Raw genomic sequence first — 15,595 nt, 5'->3', positions numbered from 1 at the left:
CCCTTACAGCTTCAAATGAATACCTACACTAAAACGTTACCACAAATGCAATCAAAATCAAATGAGAACAGTTTATTGAAAGTAACATTACAAGTTGAAATTACAAGCAGATGGTTGGTACATGGTAAACAAACGTGCTTGATACATGGTAGTATACCCATTGCCTTCATACACAGCATCTTATTTTTAATCCAAATGGACAACTACTTTCTGTCCCCCAGTAATTGGAGAACATAAGGTAAATTTGCCTGTTAAAGTGGTAAGTGCACACAATCCAAAACCACCAGAAACTACACATACATTTTATGCAAACCTATTTACAATACTGGAGTATTAAATCAATAATTATAAACTATTAGGAATCTTCCGTGCTGATCAGTTAAAATGGAAACATTTGTAAGTACTGACACAGGAAATTTTCACAAACCTATACGAAGGTAATTGAGTTTAATACGTCGCTTTGAAGTGAGGTAGTAAATAGTTTATAATTCTGTAGGAGATGTGCGCTACTGTACATTTTTCAACAGCACTCTCCTGGAGCAGCATAGCATCCTTAAAAACAAACTCGCTGAGCATAGTCAGTTATAATTTGTGGTCAAAGGGATACTTCGGGATTTTGAACAATGAAGCCCTTTGTCTACGTCGCCGGAGTCTGATGAACTCACGGACACCATTTATGTCTCTGCATCCAGTATGAAAGAAGGTAGAGGTAGTTTCGCGAGCCAATGCTAACTAGCATTAGTGCAATGACTGGAAGTCTATGGGATCTACTAGCATGCTAGCAGTTACCATAGACTTCCAGGCATTGCACTAATGCTAGTTAGCAACTTTCTTTAAACTGCAATCAGACAATTAATCCGACTCTGGAAACTAAATGAAGGGTTTCATTGCCAAAATCCTGAAGTATCCCTTTAAGCTTTCACACCCTACGATTGCAAGCCTGAGAGATGGAGGCAGGGCAAATTTCCACACATCGAAAGAAGTACATTTCTGGCATTTTGATGAACTACGATATTAATACTCATGCAGTGCATCTTTCATAACCAGTAACTCTGTCATTGGTAGATAAAGATGAACAAGATTAGAAATGTAGCCTTCATTTGAGGGAAGGAAACAAATACAGTTGTGAATTTCATTTTACAGGGAGGAAGTCCCTTTTTAAATAAATAGCTGAACATATCAAAACAATCTAGTCTTATGGTGCAGATGTCCAGTGAGGTCCAAAATTATAGGCACCCTTGATAAAGATGAGAAAATATAAAAATACTGAGGCTGTTTGGCCACGCACACCCATGGTGCTTTGGTGTCAAAAGAATGAACCCCATACCTTGTGTAAAATATTAAAAGGTCAATGGTGCAGTGAAATTCACCCAGTACCAGGACATTTTAGCCAAAAACCTGGTTGCCTCTGCCAGGAGGCTTGAATTTAGCCACAAGTGGATCTTCCAGCAAGACAATAACCCCAAGCAGACAGGTTTTAGGTTAAGAGGTCGCCAGTCACTGGATGTCCTGCCTATTGGTCCCGTTTCGCCTTAACTGGGGCAGGCTCCTCAACTCCATTCACTCTCCTGGTTCCAGTCCTTCAGGCCCTCTGGCAGGCTGGTGTCCTCTTCAAAACTGCCAGCCCCGCCACAAACTCCTCATATGTCAGCTTCTCCTTAAACGGCCGTGGCCCCAGCAGCTCCAGCAGCTCCGCCTTGTACAGGACCTCCTTCTCTAGGAGATACTTCCCCACCTGGGGAAGTGAGGAAAAGAACAGTAATGTTGCAGTGAGCTCAGTGACACATCAGGAATGACAGAGCCAAAGAGCAGCTCTAGGGACTACTAGGTTGTTTTAGCTCAGAAAATATATATATATATATATATTTCAAAGAATCCATAAAAATCCAAATAGCTTCACAGATCTATATTGTGAAGGGTTTAAACACAGTTTCCCATGCTTATTCAAAGAACCATAAATAATTAATAAACATGCACCTGTGGAATGGTCATTAAGACACTAACAGGCAGTAGGTAATTAAGCTCACAGTTATGAAAACTTAGGACACTAATGAGGCCTTTCTACTGACTCTGAAAAAAAAAAAAAAAAAAAAAGAATGAGCAGGGACCCTGCTCATCGGTGTGAACATGCCTTAAGCATGCTGCAAGGAGACATGAGGACTGCAGATGTGGCCAGGGCAATAAATGGCCAAATCCGTACATGCCTAAGACAGCGCCATAGGGAGACAGGACAGGCAGCTGATCGTCGTCGCAGTGTCAGACCATGTGTAACACCTGCACAGGATCGGTACAGCTGAACATCATACCTGCGGGACAGGTACAGGATGGCAACTGCCCGAGTTACACCAGGAAAACACAATCCTTCCATTAGAGCTCACTGGCCACAATAGACAGAGAGGCTGGACGGAGGGCTTGTAGGCCTGTTGTAGTAAGGCAGGTCCTCACCAGACATCACCGGCAACAACATCACCTATGGGCACAAGCCCACTGTCGCTGAACCAGACAGGACTGGCAAAAAGTTTTCACTGACGAGTCCCAGTTGTGTCTCAGGGGTGAAGGTCGGTTTTGCGTTTATCGTCAAAGGAATGAGCGTTAGACCGAGGCCTGTACTCTGGAGCAGTGTCGATTTGGAGGTGGATGGTCCGTCATGGTCTGGGGAGGTGTGTCACAGCATCATTGGACTGAGCTCGTTGTCATTGCAGGCAATCTCAACGCTGTGCGTGACAGGGAAGACAACCTCCTCCCTCATGTGGTAGCCTTCCTGCAGGCTCATCCTGACATGACCCTCCAGCTTCAGAATGCCACCAGCCATACCGCTCATTCTGTGTGTGATTTCCTGCAAGACAGGAATGTCAGTGTTCTGCCATGGCCAGTGAAGAGCCCGGATCTCAATCCCATTGAGCACGTCTGGGACCTGTTAGATTGGAGGGTGAGGGCTAGGGCCCCAGAAATGTCTGGGAACTTGCAGGTGCCTTGGTGGAATAGTGGGGTAACATCTCACAGCAAGAACTGGCAGATCTGGTGCAGGAGGAGGAGATGCACTGCAGTACTAAACAGTACTAAACGCAATTAATTAATTCAGGAAGTAGGAATTTTGTTCTTTTTTTTTTTTTCTATTCAATGCCATTATAGTAGCCATTGACTTAGGACTCAAATTGCAGTTCTATGCCTTCCACTAGATGTCTTGTCTTTAGAAATAGTTTCAGGCTTGTATTCTGAAAAATGAGGGAGTAAAAGCAGTCTGAATGAGTGGACCCTGCCGTGTCAGAGCTTATTCGTGCGCGCGACCAGAGAGATTGCCTTTGTTTAGCTTTTATATTGACGATGTTATTGTCCAGTTGGAATATTGTAGATCATTTAGGCTAAAAACAACCCAAGGGTTGAATATAATAATCGTTTGGCATGTTTATGGACTTTACGGATACATTTTGATTTTTCTGTGCCTGTTGAGACTGCGTTTGAGCCCGTGGATTACTGAAGAAAACGCGAACAAAAGAGGTTTTCAGATATAAAGAGACTATCGAACAAAAGGAACATTTATTGAATAAATGAATGTCTTCCGAATACAAACATGAAGAAAAAAGGTAAGGGATTAATTCTCTATTTCTGACTTGTGTAACTCTTATACTTGGCTGGTTACTGTTTGTAATGATTTGTCTGCTGGGCTATGTTCTCAAATAATTGTAAGGTATGCTTTCACCGTAAAGCATTTTTGAAATCTGACAGTGGTTGGATTCACAAGAAGTTCATCTTTAAACATGTTTTTCTAATGAGTATTTCTATATTTGAATTTGGCGCTCTGCAATCTCACTGGATGTTGGCCAGGTGGGATGCTAATGTTCCACATACCCTAGAGAGGTTAAGGGACACATTATTCCATTTATGTTAGTCACATGTCTGTGGAACTTGTTCAGTTTGTCTGTTGTTGAATCTTGTGTATGAACATATGTTAAGTTTGCTGAAAATAAACACAGTTGACAGTTTGAGGGCGTCTCTTTTTCTGCTGAGTTTAGATGGTGTACCCTTGATAAGACAGCATAAAGAGTACTCTGAAAACCTTGGAACGACATGATGTTCATGTAACTCAATGCAAGTCTCACCATGTCCACACACTCCCTCTTGTCCATAATGAGCTCCATGGTCCTCTGGTAGGCGCTGTCCACCAGGTCTCGGACCTTCTGGTCTATGAGCTCTGCCGTGGCCTCGCTGTAAGGTTTAACCGTTGCCATCTCCCCCTGCTGAGGCAGGTCAAACGACACATGGCCTACCTTCTCACTCATCCCGAACTGCACTACCTGGAGGGCAGAAGTGATGTGTGTGGAATCATAAATAGAACAGGTACTATGACAAAGCAACACTTCCCAAAACAAATTCCTATCAACACTGTTGAATCGTGACCATTGCTTTTTTGACTATCTGGGGAGTCATTTAAAAAGCTCTGGGCACAGTTTTTCAAAAGTCATCTAGGTTTCACCTATAAGAGATTATTAAATGCATAGAAATAGAATGAATAGAACAGACAAATCATTGACTTGAATGGGGACTCCTATTTCTACGCATTTAATCCTATCCGATAGGCGAAATCCAGAAAGATAACCTTGTGTGGAATTTACATTGTTGGACATGACTGTAAAAACATCAGGAAAACAAGCGCAAAGTGACTGACTTAAGACATCTGTTCCCAAGTATAGAGAGACGTGATAGGATACAAAGTATAAGGAAGGTTTCAAATGATTATGTTTTAGTCAAACATCTGTTTGGGCTTCTTGCTGTCAATTTGACCATCCGCTCCAGAAAAAAGTCCCGCGGCTTAATCTAGTTGATGATCCTTGCAGTACCTGTGCCTAGGCTGATTGGGTGACCTTCTTTAGGTCATCCTGAGCTCCTGTGGTGATTTTCTCAAAGAAGACCTGTTCAGCCACACGTCCTCCCAGCATCATACACATCCTGTCTAACAGCTGCTCCCACGTGTACAGGTACTGCTCCTTGGGAATGTAGTGGGCTAACCCCTTCCCTCTGGGGATGATGGACACCTAGAGGAAGAGAAGAGGAACACATGGCATTAGAATAGTGAAAGAAAATCCACTTCACAAATCCAGGGTTCATACACATTTTGACAGATGGAATTTTAGGACTTCTCCATGACTTAACCAAGTTTCCATGACCAACAATTTGCAGCGTCTCTAAGAAAGTATAGCGACACAGGTAGGGTGCTCTCTGATCCCATGTACCATCTCTGTTCGTTGTGCAAGGCACTTAATGCCCCACAAAGTATAATATATCGAAAACTAAATGGCTAGGGTAGGCTACAAATAATTGTATTCTGCTGAAGCAAGCCCACAAATTCTCTTCAGGAAATATACCTTTTCTGGAGCGGCAGCGTAGCCTAGTGGTTAGAGCGTTGGACTAGTAACCGGAAGGTTGCAAGTTCAAACCCCCTCATTCTGCCCCTGAACAGGCAGTTAACTCACAGGCAGTCATTGACAATAAGAATTTGTTCTTAACTGGTTAAATAAATAAAATTGTGTTTACTTTGCAGGCTGACTAGCATCTATTGAGTTGCAATGTCCCATACATTGGATTCCCAAATCAACTGGAAGTATATTTGCAAAACAAGTTGAAGCCACATAATGCAAGAGAAATGCATTATGCATCTTTTTCCCTAAAATTACTGTTAGTCACATGATTCAATTCACTGTGAGGAAGTGAGTCATTTGTTTAAAAAAAACAAGTTTAAAATGAATCTTTCCTAAATGTAAACGTTGTATGGCCTTATTTGCGAGTGTCATTGGAAAGTTTAGGTCAAGACATGAAACCAATGTTATGTTAACTAGCAGGTACAATATATCTTTTATAATATATCTATCTTATATAATATATCTTTTGAATTGGCTACGTAGTTACTAGTTTGTTCTTTATAGGCTAGGCCTACCTGCTGCTGCAACGTCCAACTTTCTCTCCCTCCTGACATGGACTGTATGTTTAACTGATAGATGCGCACACGTCAATGTTTTTAAATCCAAGTATTTTCTCTTTAATGTCTTTCTTTGTGTCGGACAGTGTTTCAGTTAGCTGGTAATAGCCGGATTTTGTAAAAAATAAAATGCCGATAAATACAATTGGAGCTGGTCAATTGTCCAGTAGGAGGATTTTTTTTTTAAATCGCATTGAGAAATATTTCATTTTAACCGATTCATTGATTGAAATACCAGTCATGTTGCTGATACAGCTCTAAAAGCGGTTTGTTGATGCTGGAGTGAAACGTGTGCTTTAATAAGCCCCATCATTGCAACAATTCTACAATTCTAAAGGCAATCACATGTAAAAAGATTATATATATAAATAAAAGGCCACGATAAAAAAAAAATACAAAATCTCCCTCAAAATGGTCAATTGAAGCTAGCTTCCCATTCAAGTGCACAGGCAACTAGCAACTAGCGCAGGCTTCAGCGCTTCACACCACTTTGCAATGAGCTGGAAACCTATGCATTTCGAAAACACGTACTTAATTGTTTAAAACCTTAACGTTTTACTACATATGAGGCGTCTTACCTTGCTTCAAAGTAGACTAGACAATTTTACCAAACCTGCAGGCAGTCATTTCATTTTATAAAGACTTCCTTCCATACGCCATTGAAACCAGTAGCCTTTATTTCATTTTCCAGCAGCCAAAGGCACAATCCTAGTCGTTTCATATTTAGATATTCCCTCCTACATTTCCAATGGATATCTTCATCTAGGTAACAATGGTGTTTTCTCGCAAATTACATTACTGAACGAACATTCCGGTGTTGCCTAATGCCTTGTGCTCATTTCTGCACTTATGTGAATAAATAATGGTTTATCAACATTTTAAGCTAAACGTTTTGATCTGTTGCATGAGACTCATTGCTTTTTAACGTTTTCTGCATGTAGCCCATAAGCCTTCTGGTTGTATAAATTTGGGGTCTATCAGAGGACTGTCACAGAGTGTTTGGAATAGGCCATTTCATTCTGGCACAGAAGGACAAGCATTAGGTAAACGTTTTACTATGGGGGATAGTAGATAGATATAGGCTGGTGATTGATGTTCGTTACTCATCTTGTTGGCTGAACAAAAAAGTACATGTGGACAGTTAGGCGGTACGTGGGTTTCACGTTCGGGGAAGCTAATAAATGCACATTTATAATGAAGCATTCTCACATTTGCAGACATATGTAAGATAAGCTAATCACTGTTAGCAAAAAGTAGTGGAGTAGGCCATGGCTATATCACAGGAAAATGTTGTCCTTTCATCAACACATTTCATGCAATTCTACTACATTGTATGACTGGAGACGTTAAAAAATATTCTGCTAATATGACAAGTTACAGGCTAGCCAACTCTGGGCCTAAGGGGAGACAAATACAGTGACTTCCAACTAACCTGGAAAAATTGTCCAAAAAACAAACAAAATTTGCCGCTCGCGCTGCACTAATTGCGGCCCCTTCCCGAACGTAGTCTATGCGAATTAAAACAAGCCATAACTTATTTTTTAAGCTAATGTTCCTCTGTGGCCAAATCATGCTTTCTAATATAGCCTATTTTTTTCTTCTAATTTTGGCTATTTAATTAAATGTACTTTAGGGAAAGGGTCCGAGCCTTTTGCTCGCGCCACCTATGTATTCTAACAGAATTCAGTAAGAACGACGCACATGGTCGAATCAGAGTTGCATGTTCTGTTAAGATGAACGCCAATAAACTAAAAATGTGATTTCTGGCATTCTGAGCACCGTGGGAGGACCCCCTAATCAGGTTGCACAACCAACGCATATGGATCCGGTAAATTAAAACGCTGCCAGTCAGATGACAGGCACCACATTTTCCTAATGGAAGGAACCCAGTAAGACCACTTGTCGCCATTGGCGTCGGCAAATGCGAATCCTGATAAATCAAAACCTTGAGCAATGGCCCACTCCAACACATGCAGGTGATTTAATATCTATGGGTGATACGCACAAAGAGAAGTGTCATTCGGATCCTGGCTGATATTTTTTATTTGATTGATAAAATATAAATATGGTACGTAAATAAATCACATTAAGAGAAATCTGCTCAAATTTCCAGTATCAATTTAAAAATGCCATGTCTTTTCATGACACCATCTCACTGTATCCACATGGTTGAATCGTGTATTAAATAGATCACATCAAATCATAGCCCAACACTGTGGCTAGGCTTCAAAACAAACGGACATAGGGCACCTCATGAAATGACCTCAACTGCCACACAAAGAGGCCACTGCAGACTGCTACCTTCACAGGGATCTAATAAGCTCAGACAGTATAATGACTTTAAGAAGTCTCACAGGTCTCCTTTTATTGATTCATGTGTAGGTCAGAGTCCAAACAGCTGGCCTTCACTCACACCAACAAAGGAGTGGAGGGTGCTGCAGAGTTAATAGTATGCAGTGCTCCAAAAAATGTTTTTATAGTAATATTATTTATTTGTTTGGCAACCCCCGACCAAATAAACAAAGCAAGGCCTTTAAAGAGGGCATTACATTCAGCAGTGGGTCAGCATGTTCCAAGAACCAGCCCACTATTGCATGTCCAGCCTCATGGTATGCTACAGTCTTCTTTTCATTGGGCTGCAGCACCTGGGTCTTCTTCTCAAGACCTACAGGGAGATAACGAGAGAGAAATAATGGAAGTTTCCATTGAATCCCCACCCAATCTTCCTAAATATGTAACATTTACAAAGCAGAGACCACACAATAAGAGAAGGCGCTGGAAGACATTGTACCCACCGCCGACGACCCTGTCGATGGCCTGCTCAAGGTGTCTTCCTTCCACATGTGGGTTGAGGTGTCTAGCAGCGATTAGGGCAGCTTCGTTGCACACGTTAGCTATGTCGGCTCCTGATTAAGACAGAGGATGTTTTAAAAAAAAATCAAGATAATCAACATGGCATCTTCAACTTGCCAGTGAAGCCTGGTGTGGTGGCAGCCATCTTCCTGGCCAATCCGTCTTTGGCCATAGCAGGGTCCAGTTTAATGGGCTGTAAGTGCACTTTGAAGATGGACGCTCTGCCTTTGATGTCAGGTGGGCCTGAAACATGGACATGTATTACATTAAGAAATGATCATATAGTCTGCCGATTTTAAAATGGTTATGTATGGGTTATAAATGTGTTATGAAGTCCTTATGTAAGGTGTACATAGTCTTACCGAATGGTATTAGATATCAATACAAATATGCAGCAAGTTGACATAACTGAAATTGCCTGAGCTCCAGTTTAATTTTATGATTCCATACCTATGTATATCTGCCTGTCAAATCTACCAGGCCTCATGAGTGCAGGATCCAAGATGTCCGGTCTGTTGGTACCCGCCAGGACAACCACATTAGTGCTGGTATCGAACCCTTGAAGATAAATACCAGGGAATGAAACTTACAGTATATGCATTACAGTTAACAAAGTAAACAATTTAGAGTAATGGACAATAACAGCTTTATAACAGATGAAATCACAGAGTAACAAACAGGGGACACATATCAGATTAACAAACATTATGATAGTGATATTAGATGGGGAAACTTTCACCCATACTTACCATCCATCTCCACTAGCAGCTGGTTGAGAGTGTTCTGCTGCTCACTCTGGCCCCCAAAATCTCCCCCACCCCTCTTGTGGCCCACCGCGTCTATCTCATCTATGAACAGGATACAAGGGGCGTTCTTCCGGGCCACGTTAAACATGTCTCTCACCTACAGGGAGAAAACTGTCAATACTAGGTCCTTAAAACAGCTTCATTCACAGCCTCTAAGCAAAGTATTTCCAGTAAAATGGATTGAAATGTATCCCTGTGGTTAGCTAGCTGTAACTACTTTCAGCTATAATCTAAAATGTGCATAATTTTACTTGAAATGGATGTTATGAAGTCAGCTGTAAGTGTTCCCTCTGGCTCTAGTGTGAACTCACCCTGGCAGGCCCAACACCCACAAACATCTCCAGGAACTCTGAGCCATTGACTGTAATGAAGGGGACGTTGGCTTCTCCTGCTGTGGCTTTGGCCAGCAGGGTCTTGTCTGTGCCTGGAGGTCCAGAGAGCACAGCACCCTGAGAACACACATGAGATTTAAAATACCTGAAACGGTGTCTGATATGAAAGTCTAAAAAAAGGACATTCACTTGTGATGGGTTGTGAAAAGTCATCATACCACATCTAAAATCAAAACACATTTTCGCCCTCGACGTTACATTGAAAGGTGTTTCAGGACTAGATCCCTTAGGGATCTTGGCCCCCAGGATCAGGTACTGGTGGGGGTTCTTCAGGAAGTTAACAAACTCCAGGATCTCCAGCTTGGCCTCCTCACAGCCGGCAACATCCTTGAACTTGGTGTTTATGTTGTCCATCATCTTAGCTGGTGATTCCCTTATGCTGGATGGGGTGAAGGCGGTCCAATCACCACCTCCCATTGGTCTCCGTCGCAGGGAGAAGAGCAGGAAACCAATCAGCCCCAGGGTGGGGATCACGTGCATCAATAATGTCCTGTAGGAGGACAAATCATAAAATGTCTCAGTTAAAACATCAGCTTGAATGTGAAATTTGACTCATAAGTCTGCCTCTAATTTTGGGGTGAGCAAGAGTCTAGCCCGGTGGAGGCATGAATTGCTGAGGTGTGTGTAGTATTTTTCTAGCCTGGGCAAATAATCAAATTGCAATTTTTGTACCAAATATTGCAATTACAATTTCACTAGAGATTATAGAGCAACTTACTTGGGCATACTGTTCATAGAATAATCATTCTAATTTTATAGTTAGAATACAGTAGGCACTTTTGTTTGGCATGACAAATGAAAAAGGGAAGAGTTGGTTGCCATGGAACCCTAATTAGATTGAAATCGATGGGTACATTCAGAATATTATTTGCCTTTTCCTCTGATTAAGAAAACTGTTGCAAAAAAATGCTGATACTCGACCACTGGTACCGGCCTGTATTAGAGCAAAGGTTTGCTAGCAGGATTTTCCCTATCAGTGGATTTAGCTAGCCCGCTAGCTATAGATTAGCATTTTTTGGGCACATTTGCAGCTTGCTAAAGACCAACTAACTAGCATTTTGCAGAGAACAAGTTAAACTAATAGTAAAATATAGAAAATGTGGATTTATATTAAAAGAGATTCTCTGGTACTTGTATACTTTTTAGCCAGTAATTCTGAAAGTATACTGAACAAAAATATAAACGAAGCAATTAGATTTTATTGAGTTACAGTTCATAAGTAAATCAGTCAATTGAAAAATTAGGCACTAATCTATGGATTTTACATGACTGGGCAGGGGTGCAGCCACCATGGGTAGGCCCACCCACTTGGCAGCCTGGACGACCCACTGGGCAGCCAGGCCCAGCCAATCAGAATGAGTTCATCCCCACAAAAGGGCTTTATTACACACGATCCCGCAGGTGAAGAAACCAGATGTGGAGGTCCTGGACTGGCATTACACATTGTCTGTGGTTGGGAGGCCCGTTGGACGCACTGCCAAATTTTCTAGAACATAGGCAGCTTATGGTAGAGAAATTAATATTAAATTCTCTACAAACAGCTCTGGTGGACATTCTTGCAGTCAGCAAGCAAATAGCTCGCTCCCTCAACTTCAGACATCTGTGGCATGGTGTTATGTGACTGAACTGCACATTTTAAAGTGGCCCTTAATTGTCCACAGCACAATGTGCACCTGTGTAATGATCATGCCATTTAATCAGCTTCTTGATATAACACATCCGTCAGATGGATGATCTTGGCAAAGGAGAAATGCTCACTAAGAGAAAAAAAGAGCTTTTTGTACATTTCTGGGACTTTTAACAGCTCGTGTTTTGGGACCAAAACTTTACATGTTGTGTTTATATTTTTGTTCAGTGTAGCATTCATGAGCAAAAAGTGGGCCCCAGAAATTGGGTACTACATCATACAGATATGTGCGCCACATCATTGCTTCCCCTCATTCTGCTGTGTGCATCTTGCTAGCTGTCACGTGAATGGAGAGGGGCTGAAGGTCATTGGATGAAACTCAAATTGTTATGGGGCTGGCCCAACGTGGGGAAAATGCCCCAGTATGGCTTTCAGAAAACAGTCGCTTTCAAACTTGAGATTGTGGCTATTTGAGGTAAGAAATTCTGCATGTATGAACTACACATTAAAACACATCAAGCCCAATGCGGTAAGTTTGGAAAAATACTTACTAGTCAAAGTTCTGGAGCAGGTCTTTAAAGAATCAAAGTGGAAATGCTCATTGTTCCGGTTTAGAAAAATCAGTTGACTGCATGGTGTTTGGTGAATGCATGCAGAGTGAATCTCGAGCATGAGGAACTGCCTACTTAAGAGACAGAGGACGGGGCTTGGTGTGTGTGGGATTGGGAAGTGTCAAAAATAGGAGAGAGAGAACTGCACCAACTCAAGCAATAAATCAAAAGTAAATAAATAAAAAAATGGCGTTACAGACAGCTAAGTGGCGTTTCAAAATAGTCGCAGCGATATGGATATTGCGCATGTCAATATTGCAATTTCTATTAAAATGTGATTAATAGCGCAGCCCGTGTGTGTATTAACTCACCAGTCACGTTTTGAGCTGTACCCTATGAGAGGACTCCACACCCAGCTCATCTTGAGCTGCCTCCCAGTTCCTCTCGAAGGTGTCCTACCGATGTTAAACCACACATGGCTCTGGGGAAAGACCACCAACACACGTCAATAACGTCAACCTCGTCGATAAGGCTGCAGCTTCCAATGTAACCACAAAATACTAACTTCATTTAATCTTGTTTGCTAGATTCTACTGAAAGATTATTCATCCTGAGTGAATCTAAAGCAAGCGAATCATCATGCTATCGTCTAAAGTTTGTCACCGTTTCAGATCCAGGGAATGGTCCGTTTTCACCTACCTCATCAGCTCCTGGTAATGGAATGACTCACATACTGTTTGTAGATAACCTCTAAACGGTCAACCTGTGAAGAGAACAAACTGTTTAGGAAGGCCTAGTTGTAAAGAAACCGACATGACAAATCAATGGAAACAAAAAATAAGTTCTGTAACTGAATCATGTGTCCCTGAACAAAGGGGGTCAAAACCAAAAGTAACAGTCAGTATCTAGTGTGGCCACCAGCTGCACTAAGTACTGCAGTCCTCCTCATGGACTGCACCAGATTTGCAGATCCGGGCTCGTCGCTGGCCATGGCAGAACACTGACATTCCTGTCTTGCAGGAAATCACGCACAGAACGAGCAGTATGGCTGGTGGCATTGTCATGCTGGAGGGTCATGTCAGGATGAGCCTGAGGGAAGGGTACCACATGAGGGAGGAGCATGTCTTCCCTGTAACACACAGGGTTGAGATTGCCTGCAATGACAACGAGCTCAGTCCGATGATGCTGTGACACACCGTCCCAGACCATGACGGACTTTCCACCTCCAAAGCGATCGCAATCCAGAATACAGGACTCGGTGAAACACTCATTCCTTCAACGATAAACACGAATCCGCCCATCACCCCTGGTGAGACAAAACCACGACTCGTCAGTAAAGAGCACTTCTTGCCAGTCCTGTATGGTCCAGCGACAGTGGGTTTGTGCCCATGTGTGACGCTGCCGGTGTTGTCTGGTGCCTTACAACAGGCCTACAAGCCCTCAGTCCAGCCTCTCTCAGCCTATTGCAGACAGTCTGAGCACTGATGGAGGGATTGTGCATTCCTGGTGTAACTCAGGCAGTTGTGATGGTCAGATGTACCAATGATGTTACACGTGGTCTGCCACTGCAAGGACGATCAGCTGTCCATTCTGTAGCGCTGTCTTAGGCGTCTCACAGCACAGACAATTGCAATTTATTGCCCTGGCCACATCTGCAGTCCTCATGCCTTTGGCATGCTGCTAGGAGGCACGTTCATGCAGATGAGCAGGGACCCTGGGCATCTTTCTTTTGGTGGTTTTCAAAGTCAGAAGAAAGTCCTCTTTAGTGTCAAAAGTTTTCATAACTCTGACCTTAATTGCCTACCGTCTGTAATCTGTTAGTGTCTTAACGACCGTTCCACAGGTGCATGTTCATTAACTGTTTATGGTTCATTTGAACAAGCATGGGAAACAGTGTTTATACCCTTTACAATATAGATCTGTGAAGTTAAGAGGTACAGATAGTCCTGATAGATTGTCATAACAGTTCTAGCCACGGATTGATTGTATGCTGTAACGTTATAGAACTAGCTAACTAGAATGGCTAATTAGCGTACACCTAATTTCAGTTGGCTGAATGATCACATACTCTTATCTTTATTTAACTAGGCAAGTCCGTTAAGAACAAATTATTATTTTCAATGACGGCCTAGGAACAGTGGGTTAACTGCCTGTTCAGGGGCAGAACGACAGATGTCAGACCTTGTCAGCTCGGGGGTTTGAACTTGCAACCTTCCAGTTACTAGTCCAACGCTCTAACCACTAGGCTACGCTGCCGCCCCATAAAACAATCTTACCCTGACAGAACAGCCACGGTAGACGGGCAGCACAGATACATTCTTTGCCGACACCACTGAACTGCGTACACAAGGTTTTACTGCGATCCGTAAAGCCAAAGCAGCCGTCGAGAGAAGCCCCAACATTTGAGCCATTCTCTGGCTGCCACTTGCCGTCCACTCTGAGAAATAATATCTGATTTTCTTGATATGCTGTCCTCTTGCACGTCAACGGTGTCACAATATTTAATAACAGCCACAGTACTTGGCTTTTAAACGCAAGAACGTCGTCCAGAGTTTGACCATTGAGGACTCCAATAACCCGACCATAATCATGCCTGACACAATTTATGTTGGAATGGACAAAAAATTGCATGTATTATTTGGATATGGTTGACAAATTATACAAAATGTAAGCATATTCAAAATGCAATGGAAAAAGTATACGAAGTGCTCAATAGATACAAGTGTACAGCTTTAATAAAAATAAAATCGTCCATGCGCGAATACGACGACTTTGGGTCCTTCTGCAGAACTCAATCTTGTTCTGTGATTGGCTGATAAACACACACGCACATTTCATCATGGACAAGCAATTTGACAGGTAGATTATACAATTTGCACATTTATGATGAACATACAAAAATAGAAATATCCAGCAAGTACTAAACACACAGGTAGCAGCAGTTGTCAGTAACTTAAATGTTTGTGATATCATTTTGATTTTGCCACCATATGACTTCAGTTTATCATCATCATCATCAAGACTTTTTCAAACACCATTTTTAGGAAATATTAGGAAAAATACAATTTCAATGTCAGTCATTTTGGCTCAATCTGATAGTTTGCCATTTGTTCTTTATTAAATTTGTGTACATAAAAATAACATGTAATTATGGCAAAAAACAAGATCCAGAAAAGGTTATGCGTTGCAGCAATGAGATAAATGACCAAATAAATCAACAAAATGTATTTGAAATATATTGGTTTTCAGTGTTATGTTTATCTCAGGCCTTTACATTAGGTGGGCAATGTTAAAACATATTAGAAATTGATTTGTTTTTAACTTTTTTTCCCACTGGTAGTTGAGGAAATTGTGCTATAATGCATAATATCTGATCAATAAACATAAAAATA

General features: G+C 41.8%; 1 protein-coding gene across 4 annotated transcripts; it reads right to left on the bottom strand.

The window, feature by feature from the left end:
• Positions 1–51: 51 nt before the first annotated feature.
• Positions 52–14,749, bottom strand: LOC112218192 (AFG3-like protein 1). Of its 4 annotated transcripts, XM_042301215.1 has the most exons (12): positions 14,480–14,749; positions 12,903–12,966; positions 12,575–12,684; positions 9,945–10,515; positions 9,577–9,730; positions 9,278–9,385; positions 8,945–9,070; positions 8,770–8,880; positions 8,524–8,639; positions 4,839–5,033; positions 4,101–4,295; positions 52–1,735 (listed from the first exon to the last, which is right to left on the bottom strand). In XM_042301215.1, the coding sequence occupies exons 3-10, from the start codon at positions 12,622–12,624 to the stop codon at positions 4,845–4,847; spliced, it is 1,425 nt and encodes a 474-aa protein (XP_042157149.1). In that variant the 5' UTR covers positions 12,625–12,684; positions 12,903–12,966; positions 14,480–14,749; the 3' UTR covers positions 52–1,735; positions 4,101–4,295; positions 4,839–4,844. The 4 variants fall into 4 exon arrangements, with proteins under 4 accessions (XP_042157149.1, XP_042157150.1, XP_042157151.1 ...); XM_042301216.1 differs by having other exon boundaries at positions 4,101–5,033; XM_042301217.1 differs by lacking the exon at positions 8,524–8,639.
• Between the last annotated feature and the right edge of the window lie 846 nt (positions 14,750–15,595).

The sequence above is a fragment of the Oncorhynchus tshawytscha genome, linkage group LG19, assembly GCF_018296145.1.
Source record: "Oncorhynchus tshawytscha isolate Ot180627B linkage group LG19, Otsh_v2.0, whole genome shotgun sequence".
Lineage (NCBI taxonomy): Eukaryota > Metazoa > Chordata > Actinopteri > Salmoniformes > Salmonidae > Oncorhynchus > Oncorhynchus tshawytscha.
This window is presented reverse-complemented; position numbering and strand designations above follow the sequence as displayed.